General features: G+C 41.5%; 2 protein-coding genes across 2 annotated transcripts; one reads left to right on the forward strand and one right to left on the reverse strand.

Moving 5' to 3' along the window:
• Positions 1-2,940: 2,940 nt before the first annotated feature.
• Positions 2,941-12,564, forward strand: LOC120650559 (tubulin-folding cofactor D-like). The gene is made up of 17 exons (XM_039927732.1): positions 2,941-3,249; positions 4,054-4,601; positions 4,838-4,940; positions 5,171-5,347; positions 6,688-6,867; positions 7,473-7,589; positions 7,730-7,834; positions 8,082-8,252; positions 8,381-8,596; positions 9,104-9,302; positions 9,419-9,624; positions 9,884-10,108; positions 10,216-10,767; positions 11,123-11,392; positions 11,712-11,756; positions 11,839-12,021; positions 12,094-12,564. The coding sequence occupies exons 1-17, from the start codon at positions 3,001-3,003 to the stop codon at positions 12,382-12,384; spliced, it is 3,837 nt and encodes a 1,278-aa protein (XP_039783666.1). The 5' UTR covers positions 2,941-3,000; the 3' UTR covers positions 12,385-12,564.
• A 13-nt stretch (positions 12,565-12,577) lies between these two features.
• On the reverse strand, positions 12,578-17,686 carry LOC120650560 (methionine aminopeptidase 1A-like). Its single transcript, XM_039927733.1, has 17 exons — positions 17,573-17,686; positions 17,394-17,467; positions 16,991-17,041; positions 16,444-16,590; positions 15,802-15,877; positions 15,567-15,614; positions 15,442-15,486; positions 15,253-15,352; positions 15,066-15,117; positions 14,938-14,979; positions 14,236-14,297; positions 14,054-14,152; positions 13,810-13,883; positions 13,654-13,723; positions 13,453-13,518; positions 13,265-13,353; positions 12,578-12,963 (listed from the first exon to the last, which is right to left on the reverse strand). Exons 2-17 carry the CDS (start codon positions 17,456-17,458, stop codon positions 12,886-12,888), a joined length of 1,164 nt encoding a protein of 387 aa, XP_039783667.1. The 5' UTR covers positions 17,459-17,467; positions 17,573-17,686; the 3' UTR covers positions 12,578-12,885.
• Between the last annotated feature and the right edge of the window lie 3,739 nt (positions 17,687-21,425).

Genomic DNA, 21,425 nt, shown 5'->3' on the forward strand with positions numbered 1-21,425 from the left:
ACCCAAATCCTTTCCCTCCATTGGATCCCGAGGCTTGGGGAGCATCAAATTGGGCTCAAGGATCATCTTCTCCTCGATTCCATCCTTGGGGAGCAAGGGATTTAAAATCTTCACGCGGTTAGGAGCTCCTCCAAGGTAATTTGCGTTTGATGGTCGATCTCTTGTTCTAGGAAGTTTTAGGTGAGGTCCTCTAGTTAAAAGTATCCATATAGACCCCTGAACTAGATCCTAGAAGTTACTCGGTGTTGGTGGGCGATTTTCGCCGCGCCAAGGAATCCTAGGTTTTGCTCTGAGAATGACCGGTCTGACCGGTCTGATGGACTGGTCTGACCGGTATCACGTTAGGTCAAGGGGGAACGGTCTGACTGGTATTGGGGACCGGTCTGACCGGTGCTAGCTGAGCTGAGAGGGTGTAATTAGGGTTAGTTGGCACATATTGTTAGGAATTGGTTTGGTTTATGGTTACGTATAATTTTTATAAACTCATGCATGCATTCTCATGTCATATGCATATGCATACGTGTAGTAGCCGCGGCGGAGGAGGTCGTATTCGAGGTGGTTGCGGAGCCACATGAGCCCCAGGGGCAAGCTCCACAGCAGGAGGTTCGCGTGGAGCCGGCCCAAGTCCCGGCTAACCCCAGTACTGAGCAGCAGGCACAAGGCAAGCCCCGGTGCACATCCTTCTATTTTAAATTATGACACACATATATATATGTTCCTATTACTTGTGCATTAGGTGTAGGAATTATTTGGAACCTAGTTGCATGATTCCCTAGGATTCCCTGAGTTATACTAGTATGTATAGGACGATAGAAGTGCTATGCTTAATAGTCGCGATAGAAGTCGAGTGACTCTTGTCACTCGCGAGATATAGGAAAGCTTTAGAAGCCGAGTAATTGCCGGTTACTCGCGAGATGCATTATTATCCTTGTAATTCAGTATTTGACTTGGATTGTAATGGATATGGAGATGTGAGACCGGGCGGGGATGATGGCTAGGTATGGCAGCAGGACAGGGTTCCTGGGTGTCTTAGCCCCGTCCGTGTCGATTGAGGACCGGTCGTTGTGGCAGTGCTGATCGGGGATTGAATTGTACTAACCGCATGCCGGGAGTAGGAGGTAGTCGAAACCGGTAAGCCGAGTACTGCCTTGCTTCGAAAGTACAGGACTTCAACTCACCTCCTGGGGTAGTCGAGTAGTCGCGGAGAAATGAGGATGCATGTTTACTTTTGGTGGTCTCACGTTGAGCTCGGCTGACCATATGATGGTGGGGCTGTCCTGTAGTTCGAGGCAGGGAGGGGAATGGTTGGCATGTATAGTCCGACGGGGCAAATACGTGCCGTGTTGGTTAGGTCCACCTTGCAAGGTTAAATCGAATCGATTCGCCATGTCTCGCGGATATGAGGGCCTTGGTCTCTTTGTCACACCGTAGCGAATGAGTTAGGGTAATAAAGATATAAAAATGGATATAAATTCTGGTTCTTATTTGGATGCTCCACATGTGTGTGTAGACAGGCAAACTTTAGTGAGGGTCTAGCTATATAAAATATGCGGCTAAAATGTGGAAAGTAAGGATACACCTCTAGTTGCTATTTCTGCAAAAACAAACCACCAGCCAAAAGCCTTGCATGTCTAGATACGTGGGCTAAGTTATACCCACTGGTCGGGTAAGCCTTGCTGAGTATTAGAATACTCAGGGTTTGTTGCCACCTTTATTATTACAGGACACCCGGACGTCGACTTCTGCCCCTGTTGCGTCAAGTTCATCCGCCGGGATGCAGAGGGGTGGCAGGTCGTGGAGCGAGACCCTTAGGTCAGGGGTTTGTCGGGTTGCACACTCGTGGGCGGAGTGTTCAGCCTATCTGTTTTGTCGGGACCGGTCTGACCGGTATCCCTTGGGCAGGTGCATGCAGGCCGGTCTGACCGGTTCTCTTAACCGGTCCGACCGGTGTTGTTAGGCTGAGAGTGGGCAGCAGTGTAGGGTAGTTTGTTTTAGTGTAGTTTCTTTTCAAGTTTCAACTTTAGTCCTCCAGTTGTGAATTTGTGAGGGTTCCAACCTTTGTAAATTAACTTTGTATTGAAAACTCGGTTGTAAACTTAAGGTTCTATCACGCATCATTGTATAATTTCAAGTATTTGTGTCGTGTTTGTACCATCTGCGCCCACCTTCGCGTGGGACTACCGGTGTTGTTTCGATCGGGCCGTGGGTTGAGAAAGGATCGCCAAATTAAACCGTTAAGCTAATGCGCCTGATGTGTTCAAATGACGGTCATTAGGCTTAATTAGAGTTTTAATTTGGCGGTTCCGTCACATTTTTCCTCCGACGTGGGGCTGTGTGGGAGCGGGGAGTGCGGGGCGTGGGGTGGGGGCGGAGGCGGACGGACACGTGGACGTCGGTGATCACAACGTGACAGACCGAAAAACTGCAACAATGAAAAAAATATCCCCAATTATTCTTTTTAGTTGTATGCAGATAGAAGAGATTTCATGTCCACGTGTATGTATCAGGAGGAATATTTTTTCTGATTTTTTCTTAAATTTTTTAGACTATTTTTGTTCTTGGGGATTTCTAGTCCTTTAGTTTCCAAATGGAGGCAGGTACAGAAGAGCATTCACAGGGAAATGAAATGCCACTAAGACTGACCTCAGCAGACGACGGCGGAGGCATCGCGAGGGTGATGTGGCGGGCGGGCGGGCGGAGGTGGCAGGGCCGGGGCCGGGCCACGTGTGCGGTGGAGTCGAGAGGCGTCGACTCCGCCGTCGTCTGGCGAGGTCAGTCTAAGATTCTATTTGGAGAGCTTCTAGCAGCTTTTGCTTCTTCAGCAAGCTCTAAAACCCACAAGCTCTCCACCGTCGCCTTCGCGTCTCACCTGCGATCGAAAAGACGCCTCCTGACTGCAAATACGGAAACTGAGAACACCAGCAGAAGACACTCGAACGCAGTGGAGTAGCGCTCGCACACCACCACGGCACCACCAAATCAGACAACCACCCCCGAGCGATGGAGGAAACCGCCGCCGCCGCTGCTCCGGTACCTAATGCCGCCACACCCGAGCCCGCGGGGGATGCTCCCAGCGGCGATGCCTCCGCTGATCCTGCCGCCGTCGGCGACGACGAGCACGACTCCAAGGAGGTCGTCCTGCGCAGGTACTTCCTCCAAGAGTGGGAGCTCGTCTCCGCCATCCTCCGCCGCATCGTCGCAGCCGGCGGCGACGCCGAGCCCGCCGACGTCCATAAGATCCGCTCTATCGTAAGCACTCCTCTCCTCCTTGTCTCCAAATGTTCTCTGTCGCTGAACCTGATACAGATCTATGAGAGAAGAGCGTGCAGCTCAGGAAGCAGCATTAGCTTTTGTCTGGTTAATTGTTGGTTAGTGGAGGCTATAATTTTCTACAGTGCTTCAGCGTCTGCTGCTAGATGCACACCAGCAAAATTCGAAGAGATCGTGTAAAATTTTAAGCAGCCTTTCCCACAAACCCCTGTTTTAATTATTTGCTAAGCACTAGTTGAGTTGTCTAGGAGGCAATTTAAACTGTTTGGTTGAGGTTAATCTGTGAATTCGACTGCTATTGCTAATATAGAGGATAGTGAGAGCACAGGCTGAAGAGTAAGCTGAGCTGGGATACAAATGATTCACACGAACCAATCCTAAGTCCTATAATGTTTATGAATTACAATATACTTTTCCTGGTGAAAAATATGGATCTGGGAGGGAGTTAAGACTTATGATTTATTACCACTATTATAGGTAAAGGTAAGATTTCTCAATGTCCACATAACGTAGAAACTGTAAGCATTAGGAAAACTATAACTAACATGGTCTGGGGAGCACAACTTTGGCCACTTCTTTCTACTGTAATATTGTATTTGTAAAACCTAGAAAGTTGTACTATTGTACTAGTATGAAAGCACTTTTTAGGAAAGTCTGAACATATCTTCTTCATATATCCAATTTTGATATTCGTAGAGCATCAATCTTTGAAGTGACTTTATGCCAAAACTACCATGCTTAAAGGTTTGGTGTGATAAAATTTTCTTTCCTGTTGAGCAATAGATGGACAAATATCAAGAAGAGGGTCAACTACTGGAGCCATACCTGGAGAACATTGTCTTGCCACTTATGTCATTGGTTCGGTCAAAGACAATGGAACTTGGTACTGGCACTGATGAGCTCCTTGACATTATCAAGCCTCTGTGTATCATCATCTACACCCTGGTCACAGTGTGTGGGTACAAGAGTGTCATCAAATTCTTCCCTCACCAGGTTTCAGATCTAGAGCTTGGGGTTGCTCTCCTTGAGAAGTGTCATACAATCAGTTCGGTGACTGCTCTTAGGCAAGAGAGCACAGGAGAAATGGAAACTAAATGTGTTGTTCTATTGTGGCTTTATATACTGGTCCTTATCCCATTTGACATTTCCACTGTGGATACAAGCATTGCTACTGCTGATAGCGTGGATGGGGCTGAGGTCGTTCCGCTTGTGACAAGGATATTGAACATCTGTAAGGATTATCTCTCCAGTTCTGGTCCAATGAGAAGGATTTCAGGATTATTGCTTGCAAGACTCTTGACTCGACCTGACATGGCAAAGGCTTTCAGCAGGTGATTCTTACAATTATTTTTGTACGTCTCTCATGTATTTATGTTTTAAGTTGCTGTAGTGACTTGTATCTTCAAAAGTATCCTGCCACTATAGGGTTCACTAAAATGAAGATTTAATATTTATGAGATTATCAAACATCAGTAACAACTTCTACTCGCTTGACCATTTCATTGTATTTTTATCCAGCATTATATTGGGCAATATTTTGAGTTGTCCTGCTTTTCTTTGTTTCCAGTTTTATGGAATGGGCAAACGAGATGTTATTGTCTGTCACAGATGATTTTGTGGATCAATTTAGATCCATTGGTATAGTGGAAGCTTTAGTGTCAATATTTAAGGTTTGTATGTAACTTATTTTTACTTCTTATTCAGTATCCTACATATGTGGTGGATGTCTTTGCCTTCACAGCTAAATTTTTCTATTTTATTTGTCTCTTAATAGGAGCTCTTTTACACACATGATTCTTTTCTGTGGTTGTCAACAGGGGATGAATGTGCGCATTTGCTTTCATAAATTACATATTGTCCATTTACATTGATGTCTTCCTTTTGGTTCCTTTTGTTGCAGATTGGTAACCGTAGAGCATTGTATGATACTGTTTCTGGTGCTTGGAATGATTGTTCAGTTGTGATGAAGACTAATGTCTCAGCCAGGAGTCCACTTCTTAGAAAATTCCTGGTGAAACTGGCCCAGCGAATTGCTCTCATTAGCTTGCCTCCACGTTCGCCATCATGGCGGTATAAGGTTTTAAATATCTTATTAATGTTATAAAACCGCAGCATTTCCCAATCATGATTGTTTTTCGATTTCTTTTGTCTAAAAAAGATGCCAACAATATGGTGTTAAGAATTATGTTGTTTTTTAAGGTGACACGTGCAGAGCATCTAGATTGTTTCACTCATGCATTTGTCCTTTGTAAAGTTAATAGGACATATAGTATAAGGTAAAAGTGGTTTATTGCTGGAGTACCTGACACTTGTGTTTCACACATAGTTCACTTAGTATTTAATAGGACATCTGATTGGCATGTGCTTCCAGTCTGATTATATTGCATGCACCATGCAGAACTCCAAATAATATCCAAATTCTGGAAAATTGTTCACTAAATGTAGATATGTGAACCACTCATGTAGTAGCAGTTGGTGAAGAGCTTCTCTACTATGCTGAAGCTCCAATGCCTGATCAGTTAAGGAAACATTCATAGCTTGATCACAAGTACACAACTGTTCATAGGGATATGCTAACCATGAACGGTAAACTTCTCATGAAACGGTGGCTTGATTAAGCACTTTCACTAGAAAGCACTATTTATTTATTGTGATTGGTAATGGGGAGTTGAAATATGTCAGAAATTAGTTTCGGGTGAATATTTATGCATATACTTTTCTTAGCATCAAAATGCTAACTTGTTAATATTTTGGGTTTAAGGAAGTTCATGCGTATGCTGGAATTACATTGGCAGATACAGTACACTAAGTATTTGAATCTTGCGAGAATCAAAACATTTATGAAGAAACTGTCTTGGAACATTGACATAGACATGTAAGGTATCAGGCTATCAGCTACTCCTCCATCCCAGAATATAGCAACGTTTAGACTTTTTCAAAGTCAAACTTTTTTAACTTTGACTAGCAATATCTCTAAAAATAAATTGTTTCAAATAGAAAATGTTACATATTATAATAGCTGATTTCACGATAAATCTACTAACATAAATTTTATGTTATTAGTCTCTATGATTATTTTGCTATCTATACTCAAAATTGAAAAGATTTGACTTTGAAAAAGTCTAAACGTAGCTATATTTTGGGATGGAGGGAGTAGGTGGCAATAAACTGATCCAAAAGCACACTGTGTACTTAAGCACTTCACCTGCTTTGCTAGATTTTCCATGCCAGTTTCCTAGAAGTCTAATAAAGAGCAAAGTAATCAAGAATTTATGTCATGTTTTATATCTTTGTTTTATGGGACAGTATTGGGAAATGTTTTCATATTTTGAGCTGTTCTTCAGTCTAGTTTTCTAGGTTTCAGAGCTTGTAAGGTGATATCGCTACCACATTGCTCACCATTTTAACCTCATGCAGTCAATTAGCAATTCGCTGGGTGCAAACCTTTCAAGTTCTACTACTGGAGAAGCGTATTCAAGTGAATCAAGCGAACAAGTTAATATTGATCAGACAGACGTGTGTTTGTTAGAAGATATGGATGTACCAGAAATTGTTGAAGAGATTATCGACTTGCTGTTGACTGGTTTGAGGGATTCAGTATGTTCTTGACCTGATATTATGCTATAAACTTTACTTTGTTCTCTAGAACGTGGTAGGAATATTTACCTAATTATATGATGTCTTCTACATACATGGCAGTCCCATTTTTTGTGCTTGAATCATTATAAGATTAGATTTCTTTCATAATCTTATAAGATATTATAACTGTATTCTAATAAGCAAAAGAAATGGTCAAAGTCAAAACTCGAATATCATAAAAAGACAATGGTGTCAGGTATGTGACTGGATGTAGTTTTGTGAACTGGATTTCTTCAAACAACCAACACAACTGCCTGCTCTAAGGACAAATTCTGCAGCAATGGCGGTACCTGAAATGAATAAGGCAATTGTGTTTATGAGGAACTATGTGCACAGTTGGAGTCATTATTTCATGTACTTTTGGAGGAGACGTACTTGTTATTATGATTCTTTTTATGTTAAAATGCCAAAGTCTTATTGGGACATGAAATGCAATTAGTAGAATTGTCATCCCAGATGAAATAGTACTGAGGGATTGCTCTCGTAAACTATTCATCTTTTCCACTTAGCATCAAACACTGCTGTTCTTGAACTAAAGCTAAATGTTTTTGATTTTCTGTCAGGATACAATTGTAAGGTGGTCTTCTGCCAAAGGAATTGGTAGGATAACTGCACGTCTAACACCTGCATTGTCAGAAGAAGTTATATCATCAATCTTGCAACTTTTTTCTCCTGGGGAGGTCTGTTTATAACTTATGAACTTTGCAACATCCTTTGATTGTTCATATAAATATATCAGTTTATCTTGAGCTTGGCAAACTGCTAATTTTCTCAGCACTATATTACTCAAGTAATAACTTGTGCCTTTCGGATTCTGAAGGGTGATGGTTCCTGGCATGGAGGTTGTTTGGCCTTGGCTGAACTTGCTCGGAGAGGGTTATTGCTGCCTTCTAGTTTTCCTGATGTTATTCCTGTTATAATAAAGGTGCATAAGTAACATGATAAGTAGAATAGTAATGAATGATGCCCTTTCCTTCCTTTATTTCTTTTTGTACATTGTAAGTATTGGGCACTATAACCCCAGATTCTAGCTGTATTAATTATTAGTACAGCTAGAATCAGGGGTTATAATGCCTAATAGTAAGACAATTACGTATTGATACCTATGTTCAGTGCTGGTTCAGTAAGATAAGTTCACTGTCTCAACTGAATTCGATGATGTGCCTTTGCAGGCTTTACACTACGATGTACGAAGAGGTCCACATAGCATTGGGTCACATGTAAGAGATGCAGCAGCATATGTTTGTTGGGCATTTGGTCGAGCTTATACCAATTGTGATATGAAAGCTGTCTTGGAACAACTTGCTCCTCACCTTCTAACAGTTGCTTGTTATGATCGAGAGGCAAGCTTATTTCTAATTTAGTTCTACATTTGTTGCTTCCAGATGTTTTTGCCTCTGAACCCATAGTATTTTGAGTTTTTGACTAGATGATCTTATCTTACCAAGCCTTATTGTCGATGTGATGGTAGGTTAATTGTAGAAGAGCTGCTTCTGCTGCCTTTCAAGAGAATGTTGGAAGACAGGGAACTTTTCCACATGGCATTGATATTGTGAATACAACAGACTACTTTGCACTGGCCTCTCGATCAAATTCATATCTAAATGTTGCTGTTTCTGTTGCTCAGTACAAGAAATATCTTTATCCCTTTGCAGATGAGCTACTTTGCAATAAAATAACTCACTGGGTACTGTAGCTCTCTGCAAGTATTTATGGTTTGAGTGAGATTTCTTTGTTGTTGCCAGTTTCTACACTCTTTTGCCTGTGCTGCAATTTCTATTAGTTTCTCAACTTCTGCATTCCTTACCTGTAACTGTTAGCTGATTTGGGAAATTGAAGTTAAAATCATTTACGGTGTAAATGCCCTGTAGCGCCAGTTACTTTTGTATATTATTGTTGCAGCAATGACAGTGACACCATTTAATCTCACCTCACCTCCCCATCCCCCCACCCCGCGCGCGCGCCCAATACCAATTCTGTACTGCCTTTCATGAGTTTTTTTTCACATATTTATAAGTTTTCTCCCCTCTTCTTTCACTTCTATTGTGCAGTGCTTCAATATGCAAACTCTGTTTTCTATGGAGTGCTGCATTCATGATGCTTAATCTCGTGCTTCTTTTCATAAATTTTATGGAGAAGATGAGCTTGCTATATTTCAACCCATCATTTAGGCTGACTTGTCTTTCTTTTCTAGGAGAAAAGCTTGAGAGAGTTGGCTGCTCAGGCCCTTTCTTTGCTTGTACAATATGATATGGATTACTTCGGTGGACATGCCCTTGAAAAGTTAGTTCCGTGCACTCTGTCATCGGACTTGTGTACTCGCCATGGAGCCACTTTAGCTGCTGGTGAGGTTGCTTTAAGGTTGTACCAACTTGGTTTTACCTTTTCCACAGGTAAGTCATGTAATTGCCATGTATATTGTATCTTGCACTTTTGTGATACTTATCATTTGAATGTTTTAATACGCTTGCCTGAAAAGTGACCTTGCATCTGTATCTTTATTTTTAAGACATGCAGAAAGCTCTGTCGGGTATTGTTCCCGCAATAGAAAAGGCACGCCTTTATCGAGGCAAAGGAGGAGAGATTATGCGCTCCGCTGTTTCCCGATTCATTTCATGTATTTCTATAGCTGGAATATCTTTGAACGAGAAGATAAAGAAAAGTTTATTAGAAACACTTAATGATAATTTGAGGCATCCCAATGCTCAAATACAGGTGAATTTTCTATGTCCTCAATGTATATTCACCGAAAGAGTGCCCCGCAACCCACCCCTCAAAAAAACACCACCATAAAATAAATAAATAAATAAATAAATAAAGAGTGCTATCATCTTACTAGTTGTTCGTGTCATTTGATACATAACCAATCCCTTTTTTTGTTTGTGCACCTTTACTTTCCAGATATTGTACAACCATGACACTAACCATCTACTCTTGTAGACTGAGTGTTTCTTTTTTCACTATTTTTGTCCAGTGTGCTGCTGTTGATGCATTAAAACATTTTATTCCAACATATCTGGTATCTTCTGGTGAAAAGATTGCCAATGATATCATTTCAAAATATTTGGCACTTCTAGACGACCCAAATGTCGCTGCAAGGCGGGGAGCCGCACTGGCCCTTGGAATATTACCATACAAATTCTTGATATTGAAATGGATGCCTGTCATGAATAAGCTCTGTAGCTCATGCACACTTGAGGTAATGGAGTTATCTATTGATATTTCAGTATTAAAAAGAGAAGGAATAATCTGTTGATGTCGTTCTTTAACACTGGAACTAAAACTCCTGTGTGATCTGGTTTGTAGGATAAGCCTGATGATCCTGATGCTGAAGCACGTGTGAACTCTGTTAGGGGGCTAATTTCAGTTTGTGAAACACTAACAGCTCCTTTTGATCAGAGCTCAAATAGTGGAGATTCTGTGTATGCATACATAAAAGATTATGTCATGCGGGCTTTATTTACAGCACTTGATGATTATGCTGTGGACAACAGAGGAGATGTGGGTTCTTGGGTACGTGAAGCAGCAATGGATGCACTGGAACGGTGCACGTTCATCCTCTGCAGGAGAGATATTGCTGCTTTGAGAACAGCACCAGCTTCTGGCCATGAGTCTGAACTGAGTGTAATGGAAGTAAATTCAAGTAGTAGTGCACACCAGCTGTTTGATTCTGGAATTGCACAGGATCTTGTTGCAGGCATTGCAAAACAAGCAGTTGAGAAAATAGATAAGATTAGAGAAATAGCTATCAAGACCCTGCAGAGAATTCTGTACCACGAGGAACACCTCATCCCATTTATACCTCACAGGGAACTGCTGGAAGAGATTATTCCCAACAGCACAGATTTAGAGTGGGCAGTAAGTGATAGTGAAAACTCATGAGAAAAAAAAATCACATCTAGTTTTGGCACTTGTTTATTGTGACTTACGAGAATTACCTGTGCTACCTTTGAATTAATCTTTTAAATGCTCAGTATATTAGTTTTGTTGCTATAGATATTAGTCATGTTGAAAATGAATTGGGGGGGGGGTAGATCTACAATAATGGAAGTTTACCCGTAATTCCATCTATTTTCTTTAATAATTGATGTTTTCAATGAACATATAGTTGCTTAATAAATTGAGCACTGATTATTCTGTCACCAATTTGTGCATAATTTGAGATGTGATGATATTGTTGTTTATTTAACTGATAGAAATTTTGCCTTATTAGGTTCCTACAGTATCATATCCACGATTGGTGAAGCTTCTTCAAGTCAGCTGCTATAGCAAGTCTGTGCTCTCAGGGCTTGTCATTTCTACAGGTGGATTGCAGGAGTCTTTGAAAAAAGCTTCAACATCAGCTTTAGTAGGGTATCTCGAGGATTCAGATATCAATACAAATTGTGAAGGGAAAAGTAGAGAGCATCTATTGAGTTGTGACCTTCTATGGGTTCTACAGTGTTACCAGAAGTGTGATCGTGTGATTACTCCCACATTGAAGGTAGCAGAGGTTTATTCACATCATCTGATGACATCATATTATGGGCCTAGATCTTTCATATGTTGCATTTAAATTCTGTACTTGTTACTGTTTGCATAGGGCTTTGAATAGCTTTTCATTTTGCTCTTATATTTATCTAAAAACATGTGTTCTCGATCCAAACTCATGTCTACTCGTTGTAATGACATCACAACTGGTGCTGCTGATTTAGTTCTCGTTTCATGATTTAAATAGTAAAAGTTCACATGATTGTGCATTCTTGTTTCCCACATGTGGTGCTATACATTTTTGTTATCTAACAAGGGCCTTGTATCTGCAGACTATTGAGGCTCTCTTCAGTAAAAAGGTTTTCTTGACCAGGGAGGTGAGTTTACTCAGCAATGCAGTAAATAGTTACACAATGGTGAGAGGCTGGCTTTGTTATATCTTCTGCTTTTTCAACACAGGGATATAGTGAGTTCTACAGTGGACTTGTAGATTCGGTGGGCTCCGAGCTGAAGGGGTCAAAAGATTTCACAAAGTTATGTGCGGGCCTCTCAATCCTTGGATACATTTCTTCACAATTGGATGGAACTTGCACCAAGGCATTCACTCAACTCCTCACATTCCTAGGCCACAGATACCCCAAGGTAACATCTGCCATTTCTTGCCTGAGATGTACAGAATGATCAGTTGAGCTCAAATGCCCTGCAATCTGACAGATCCGGAAGGCTGCAGCTGACCAGGTGTATCTTGTGCTCCTCCAAAATGATGATCTTATTCCATCAGAAAATATGGATAAAGCCCAGGAATTACTCGCAGAGACATGCTGGGAAGGAGATTTGGAGGAAGCAAGGCGCAAGAGGTCACAGATTAACAAGATGGCTGGTTTCAGTGTTGCCACTTCTCTTAAATCTGAAAACCAAGAAACGAGAATTACTGATGCACGTAACATTGTTACCACCGATGAAAACAAATCTTATTCATCGTTGGTTGATTTCAGTGGATACTAGGATGCAGGAACCAGTAGCAGTACTATTTTGGTTTTATAAGCCACAAGCATGTACTGTTTGCAAATTTTGGTTTGTACTGTTTACAAAATTTTGCTTCCGAGTGGAAGGGGCCTAATCATGAAGAGGTTGGACGTAATATTCAGCTATGACATGCAATTGTATGGCCAGGGTTCTTGCAAAGCAATTGACTCAATTATCAGCCAAATTAACGTACTTGAATAAATTGATTGAAATATGTTTTGAACCTATCATGAGCGCACTAGGAATATACATGTATCAATATCAAGTAATTTTAAGCCTCATTCATATAACTCTGAACAGATCGATTCAACAATCCACACTCCCGGAAACAACTGAGCGGGACATAAGTTTCAGCGACTGTTTAACAGTTGCATATATGCATTAATTTGGAAAAATTGAAACTTCTCAGTGGCCACCGACTGATGAGAACAAAATTAATGCAGTCCCAATGTATCACAATCACTTGCTTGTTGCTGCTTATCACGGCTTCAACCATGGAAATACGTCCGGTGATGAAGGTAACCGTGCCGTCAACACTTCGCATCCTGTCTCAGTCACCTGAAGAATAACAAACAAACAAGAAAGATTCAAATATACCATTACACAGCAGCACTGACACCCAACAGAGCTCTTGTAAAACAAATTGTACAGAAAATTGGCGGAGTAACAATCAAATAGCAAGTTGAACAGGCAAGAACTTGCAGTGCAAATTTATCAGTCACTTTTAGGATTAAACAGCACACATGAGGAATCTGCTCTTTCTATTATAATGAAATTATATGCATAATAATAAACAGATTCCAATTAAACAAATGGTATTCCAAAGGAACAAGACAAAAACTCAAGGTATTGAACTCACCAAAAGTGTATGTTCAAATTGAGCACTCCGTTTACCATCTGCAGTCACTGCGGTCCAATCATCAGGCCACAGACGATCATTCCAAACTCCTACACAATATGAAAATATATATTATAATTCTGAACACAGGTATTTGTTTTAAAAAACACCATGAGCCTTTGGAATTTGCAGGAGCTATGTACACTTGCCTGCATTGATCATTGGCTCGATTGTAAATGTCTGCCCAGCTTTCATGATACCAACAGCCTTGTTTCCTATATTAAATAACAAAAGCACACCTTGAGTTGAATAGAATTGTGCACCCTATGGGCATAGCTTCTACAGTAGTATCACAATTACTGCAGTAATACAAGAATAAATGAAAATGAGACTAGCTGCAAGAAATGTACTTGAATAATGAGGGATGTTTGGGGCACAGTGGAACAATTCTCCTATGCCATGGCCACAATATGATTTCACCTGAAAGAAAGGTAATCACAAGAGGATAGGTGCAAACATACAATGGAGATAGCAATGAATGTGTTCGGTGCCAATGTGATACTGACCACAGATAAACCTGACATTGAAGCATGTCTATTTATGATTTCTCCAACTTCTCGAAACCTAACTCCAGGTTTAACTGCACATAAATTTGTTTAAGTTCAAGAAAAATAACTCAATTAAAGGTAAGAACTGAGGATCTTAGAAAATGTATAGGGAACTGCAAACAAAAGAAATTCCTTTTGTTTTCTTTTAAAAGTCTAGGCATATATAAGGAATAAATCAAATCGAAATTATAAATAATGTCACCTATAGCAATAGCTTTCTCCAAGCACTCGTAGGTACAACGGACAAGCTGTTTGGAAGCTTCATCAACATTGCCAACAAAATATGTCTCATTCAAATCACCTGCAGTTGATATAGATGCTCATTAAAAATAAACATAACATACATAAATAGTTAAACATCATATAAAACAAAAGAGACTTCACCGTGAACGCCTTTATAATATACAGTTACATCAACATTTAGAATGTCACCGTCCTCAAGTTTCCTGTAAGAAAAACAGATAGAATTACCAACGGCAATCATACGCAAACTCGGACAATAAGGTACTGGCAGCAAAACTATTTTAGTTTGCTCAACATGAAAATAGGAAGTTAGAATCAGGCATTTGTACATCTAAAACCCATTTGAAACCTAACATACCAAGAAGCCACTTCGTAGGACAAACTAAAAGCATGCATTTATTGGATGCTAAAGTTATTGACGTTTTTCCCTGGACTTTAAATGCAAATTTTGAAGGCCTATGCAACTTCTTAGGGCAAGCTACTCACGGCAAAACGGTTAGAGCAGTGAACTCCAGAAGTCGCTGAAACTCCCATCTGTCCTGTGTTAGAAGCAAGGCACCTACTAGACAGCCCAGGGGTCCGTCCCCCCCCCCCCCCCCCCCCCGCAGTCGTTTTTTTTTGTACAAAATCTTAGAACATACTGTCCGTGAATCCTATCTAGTCCAGGTGTACAGCTAGATTATACATGTTTCCCTAAATTATCCAATCAAGTAAATATACAAAGATATATAATCTCAATAAACATAAGTCCAAAGTAGTAAAGAGCCAACCAGTCCAAGAAAGGCATGAAAGGTCAGTATCACTGTGTAAATGAAAGTCTAGTGAGTGTGTATTCAATAAGACCTGGCATCAGGAATTCCATGGCAAATGACTTCATTGACAGATCTGTGAACAAGAGACAACAATGTTAGCAATACTATTGTATAGTCTCCTAGTCCTGATGCTATAGTTATTAAACAAAGACAACCTACGTGCAACATGACTTTGGGAAGAAATGGTAATTCAGTGGAGATGGGTATCCACCTGAGGATCAAGACGGAAGTTATGATCAATAAGAGAATAAATAAGCACGATTAAGAATTGTATGAAGGTAAGTTCATCATTCAACATCTGGTGTTCAATAGTAGCATTTAAATTCTGAAAGGATGTTAATCTGACCTCTAGCAATTGTTTCCTCATGGACGACTCTATCAATTTCATCTGTTGTAATTTCTGGTTTTATTATACGTGCAGCTGCATCTAAAACTCCTCTTGCAATCTAACAATGACAGTATTGAACAAAGCATGAATGGTTAGGTAAGTGACATTATAATATGTAACAAACATTTATATGTTCTGGAAACTTACTCGACATGTTTCTCTCATCCTTTCTATTTGCTCAGGGGTCTTAATCTAAAGAGACAGCAGTAATAATCATCAAATATTTATCCGTGGAGCATATGTGATATTCACAAATTTCTGACAAACTTTACCTCTACTCTTTTCTGCAAATCACTGTCTGGTTCAATCTTGGGAATTCCCTGCAAAAGTATTACAACGTGAGGGTCATATTACAAGGTACACAGGTCAAATATTGTGATCCCTTTTTCCTGTTTAATTGTCTTTTCCTCAACTCTCTACTTCGGTGTCATAGGACACTGCAAGTGAAGAGTTGAGGAAAAGGCAATTAAATTAACAAGGACTTACATCAAATTAACAAGAACTTACATCAAGTGCCCAATCAGGCTTCTCAATTTCATCTGGAACCACACGCATCTTTGATATTGGATATGGTCTCAATGGACTGCAAGACATTATCATTCAGTAAAATGTGAGAAAGAAAGTTGTCATCAAACTAGTCGAATCCTCCTAGTAGAGAATAACAATACCTTGAGGTTGCAAAAAGATTCGGTTTGTCAATGTTCTATTTTGTGGATTAGGATGTGTGGCAGTTTTCTTGTCTGATTGCCTGATTGGAAAGAATGGTAGTAACCTTAAATGGGGAGATGTATTTACCGAACTAAATAGGAAGCACGTGTTTTTTTGAACATCATGCATGCAGCCAAGTTTTTGCTGAAATCTACTACAACTCTCACTTTTGCGGTTATGTCTAAAGAACTTGCTGCATGCATATCCAAGAGTTCAAATTCTTCTAATTGTAGCCAGAAGATACCAACATTTAATTAATAAGATAGCAATAGGAGTTCATCCAGTTGCAATTAATATAATTTGGAGTATTTTAATTTGATTAGAGTTGATCAGCAATCTTTAAAAACCTTCCCTGCAACTCAGGGGGTGAATGGATGCTCAGTATAACAAATACAACAGAGCCAACAAAGAGAATGCAAATATATGGTAATAATATTTTACCCTGTCCATGGAAAATGAGGAAGCTGCAACGAACGCGCCCGCCCTTTTTTCAAACAATACTTCCAACCTTCTGGAGACTGCTGAACATTTGGCTTTGGGTGGACAGATTTGTGAGAGCTCCATGCTGCCTTAAAACAATCCTGTGTGCTGAAAATGATTTGTGGACACAAAATAACTCAATGTTTCCTCTAGTTCAAACAGCTGAGGCCCCATTACTACAAACGAGGCATGATTCTACCCTGTGCTAGTATCCTGGAACTTCCAAAGGATACTTTAATATCAAAATACATATTTTCTTAAAAGATAAAAATAACAAGGATCTAAAAACCATTACCCTTGCTGACAAGTGTACCTAAAGAAAACATTTTATTGAACTAAATTCATTCTGATTGGTGATGACGTGTTTATTTTGGCAAGTTAACTTACAAACAGTAGTGAATTCAAAGGCTCCAGGATAAACTTCAACTCATTATTCAAGCACCCTGTAAGCTAGCGGTGTGATGATGCGGCAAACAAAATAGACAGAGAAAGAGAGGTTGGCACTGACCAGAAAGCAGCGCCCTCACGCGGTAGCTTCAGCTCCGCGCACTTGGGGCATCTGAAAAACAGAAAAGGGTAAGCAAGAACATACAAATTAAAAACACCTTATCTCGCGCTTATTTAATGGTAGGAACCGTAATGTTGCTTTTCAGATCGCATACTACCACAACGGCCGTTCAAAGTACTTACTGTAAATGAAAGCTAGTGACACCCTTTACTATAACTTGCTAGATAGCTTCACGACAAAGTTACACCGAGAATCAGTTCCTATTACTACTAGATAGAGAAATTTATTGCTGGCGCTGAAGCAAAGTATCACGAATCGAAACTCTCACTCGGCAGCAGACGACAAACCGGCGGGGACAGCAAGTACTATGTGCAACAACGGAGAGAGAGAAAAAAAAACGTACTGCAGGAGGGCAGGCTTGCCGCAGCGAGCGCAGCAGAGCGGCGACTCCGAGGCCCCCTTCTCCATCCCAGCTGCCTGCGCCACCCCACAACGATTGGATCAGACGGATCGGTAGAGGGCAGAACCCCCGATCGGGGAGAGCGCGAGAGCAGAAGACAGGCGCCGACGCCCCCCACCCACCTGCGGCGGCGGAAGTTAGGGTTCTCAGGCGGCGCGTGCGGCGGACGCGGGGAGGGAGGGGGGAGGCGGACGAGTCAGCAGCCTAGGGGGGAAGAGGACGGACAGGGGAAGGGGGGTTTTTAGGGGCGTGTGGCGGCGGCGATGACGGTCTCTCTCTGGTCGCACCGGTCGTGTGCGCGCGTGGATGCCGAGCCGGCCGAGCCGGGGTTTAGGTCGGCGGGGCCGTGCGCGACAGACGTGGGTCGGGCCCTTCTCTCCATTTAACCTTTGATATAAACCCATTTACCCAATTCCTTTCTAATATATAATATATATGGATTGAAGGAAAAAATAAAGTAAATTTCGATATCAATCTCTCGCAGCATCTTTTAAATTTAGAGAATAGGTCGGTTAGTTTATTAGTTTCGTAGGAACCCTAAAATAGTGCTCTCTTCGTTCCAAAATATAGATTATTTGTCTTTTTCAACCTCAAATTTGATCGCTCGTTTTATTCAAAAAAATTGTATAAATATAGCCAAATTTAAGTCATTCTTGAAGAAATTTTATTGATAAAGCAAGCCACAACAAAAGAAGTGATATTTTGCATAATTTTTTGGATAAGACAAGTGGTCAAACTTGAGGCCAAAAAAATCAAATGACCTATAATTTGAAACGGAGGGAGTAAATTAAACCACTCTTTTGTTTTGAGGTCCTAAATTTTTAACTATTTGAAATAGCACTTTATTAATAGTCATATTATTTTCTTCTGATATGTGAGATATATTTTTTTGTCTATTTTGAAATAGCACTTCATTAATAGTCATTATTTGGCAAAATAGTATAAATTATTTTTTTCTTAAGAGAAAATCAAATAATTATTTCATATGAAGTCGGATGAAGACAAATTTTATATGGAACTTACAGGGTTCGGCGAGATCTAAAACTCTGTAGTTGACAATATTTTCAATCAAGACCGTTTCTGGGCCATATATTAGTTACCATTTCAGAAATCAAATCTTAAACTTTATATCCAAGTTAGATATAGACAACCTAAGATGAGAGCAAACCTTATATTCAAGTTATAGAGTTTGACGAGATCTAAAATTTTGTAGTTGATAATTTTTCATTTAATATCATTTACGAGACCAAATATTCATTACTATTTCTAAAATCTACAAAAAAATTGAATGTTTTAAACAACCACGGATAAAGTTGAACTTTATACCAAAGTTGCAGTGCTTAACGAGATCTAAAATTTGAATGTTTTAAACAACTTTTTAATTTAATTTGAGATCATTTAGAGTATCAACGTCCAATGTAAGATTCGAAATTGCATAGGTGAGATAGTAAGAAAAGGACGCGCGAAGCAATAGATCTCAGGTTCAAACCACGTGCACCATATGCGCTTGAAAAATGTGGAACTTGTCTCAAATGATGGACGGTTGGATGTAGATGTCTACTAAAATATGATAATATTTTTTTATTATTGTAAAATGTCTGAAATTTATTTGTGCTAGCACAAGATTGCTGGAGGACTGGAGGACGTTGAATCTCCCACCAAAATTACGGCTTTTTTTTACGGAAACTGTGGGGGAGATTCCCACATCAATAAATTAAAAAAATTAAAAGAGAAGGTACAGGTGGAAATACTTACAGGGGGGAATACTTAAAAAACTGTGGAGGACGTTGAATCTCCCACAAAAATTACATTTTGACTGTTGGTAGAAATGCTTTCTGTAGTAGTGTCAGACCTGTTTGTTTCCTTGCTTACTCTTGTTTGCTGTAATAACTCGAAATACAAATGCAATACTTGTGTGATGTGCTTTTTTTTATTTTGATTGTTTCTACTTGTTGCAAAGGCGTTATTTGCGGGGTCCAAAAGATTGACCACAAGACTGATATACTATTGACCCGATTTTTCTGGAGAGATAAGTAGCCCATGTTCTTCTGAAGGGCCCATATACTTTCCAGAAGGGCCGGGAGCCCGGGAGAGATTACCTGACTGTTCAGTGTTTAAATCTCTATCCTTGCGTTGTGCTGTAGTGACGAAGCTAAATTGCTAAAACAAGGATGAGTTGTACACCCAATAAGATAGGAAGATAACAAAAGTTTAAAGGCAAAGCAATAAATTCCAATGAGATGTTCGGCGAGCAATGAACCGCTACCAAGTTTTGTAAGTGTTAGTGTGTTACAGCAAGAGAGGCTGAATGCTAAGGTGGATGAGAGAGAATAAACGAGTTATAAACTTGCAGCCGGTTTCGATACAATAATTAAGAAATTTTATGAGAAAGACAAGTTGATCGTGTAGTATTAATGATGCTACCTAACTAATATACGAGTAGGCTGAGAGATAGGCTCTAAAGCCTGTTGTATTATTAACCTTGCTATCATAGTCTGAAAATGCTACAGTAGTCGCTAAGTTTCGCTACGCGACAGCGTCTATATATACCGGCTATTGCTCTGTGTGTTACCTACTGCACGCAGAGCGCTGCTTAGTTCCTGGTCTCTGGTGCTACATTTTATTTAGTACTCCCGGCATTTCTTTAACTCGTGGAAATTAAATTCAGCGATCGATGCCCGATCCGTACTAGACGCCGGACGTACACATGCCGCTGCCATGCCACCAGCCGGCGAGCATGGCATGGGGCTTACATACGGGCAGTTGCTTGCATTGCATTTGCTCCTGTGTCTGCACTCGGCGCATCCCCGCGCCATACTCCCCTCTCGATGAGCTCCTGACACCGAGCACGCAGGTCGGCAGTAGGATCCATCGTTAACAACAAGAACTCATGGAGCCGTAGAAAATCAACTCAAACCTACAAATTTTAACTAGCCAGTACTCATGGTCGCCGTGGCAGTGGCACGACGAGGTGCGCGCGCGCGCCCGCCTACGTGCGCGGCACCTTTACGCGGCTGCGTGCGAGCGCATCGGCGCCGGCGCGAGCTATACGTACGCTCCTGCGCGCGGCGTGAATGCCTCGCTCGACGCCAGTCAGTGCCCTGCCCTGCCCTGCCCTGCCCTGCCTGCCGGCGCGGCCCTCCTCTCCTCGGTCGCTTCAACGGATTAATGGAGGGAGGGGGGACGCGAGCGCAGGCGCAGAGAAAGGAAGACGGGGCGCAGGCGCAGGCGCAGGCGCGGGCGGCGCAGCGATAAAAATAGGAAAGGGAGGGGGAGGAGTGGGCGGGTTCCATGCGGGCTCTTGTTAGATTCGGGGGGCTCCCCAACCGGGGCTCTCTCCCCGGCCGCTGCCGCTGCCGCCGCCAGCCAGCCAGCCTTTCTCGGTGCGAGCAAAGCCAGTAAATGCCCGCGCGCCGCCCCGGCCGGCGTGACCGTCACCGCCCCCCCCAACCATCTGCGGGAGGGATCGCGTGCAGGTGCAGGGTCACCCGTCACCCTCCTGCGTGCTCTCTCTCTCTCTCTCTCTCTCTCTCTCTCTCAAAACAACCTGGCCGCGCGCGCGGTCGCCCTCGCCCTCCCGCGCGCGTCCTGCGGGCCTGCATGCGGGCTGCCGCGCCGCTCGATCGCTCGATCGGCGATCTACTCGGGGGTGCCTGTTGGGACGCCGTGATCTCACAAGAAAACGGGGCAAAACCATCGTAATCCTGTGCGTAGGTGACAGGGCTGACTGAGAGCGGGTTCAGCGTCGGTCTCTGTACGTAGCTGCCAACTGAAGCAGTTAACCTCTGATGCTTCCGTGCCAACAGCTCTGCTAGCTGTTAACCTCTCTTCTCTTTTCTTTGAAAGATTTATTGCTGTTAACCTCTTCGATCCAACAGAGTGCACAGTTAGATCTGTGGTGGAGCCCAGGCCTTGTGATATTGGATAGTAATCCGGTTGAAGACTTTGCTCTGAGATGACGTGATTGGAAAGGGG

This window comes from Panicum virgatum, chromosome 9K (assembly GCF_016808335.1).
Source record: "Panicum virgatum strain AP13 chromosome 9K, P.virgatum_v5, whole genome shotgun sequence".
Lineage (NCBI taxonomy): Eukaryota > Viridiplantae > Streptophyta > Magnoliopsida > Poales > Poaceae > Panicum > Panicum virgatum.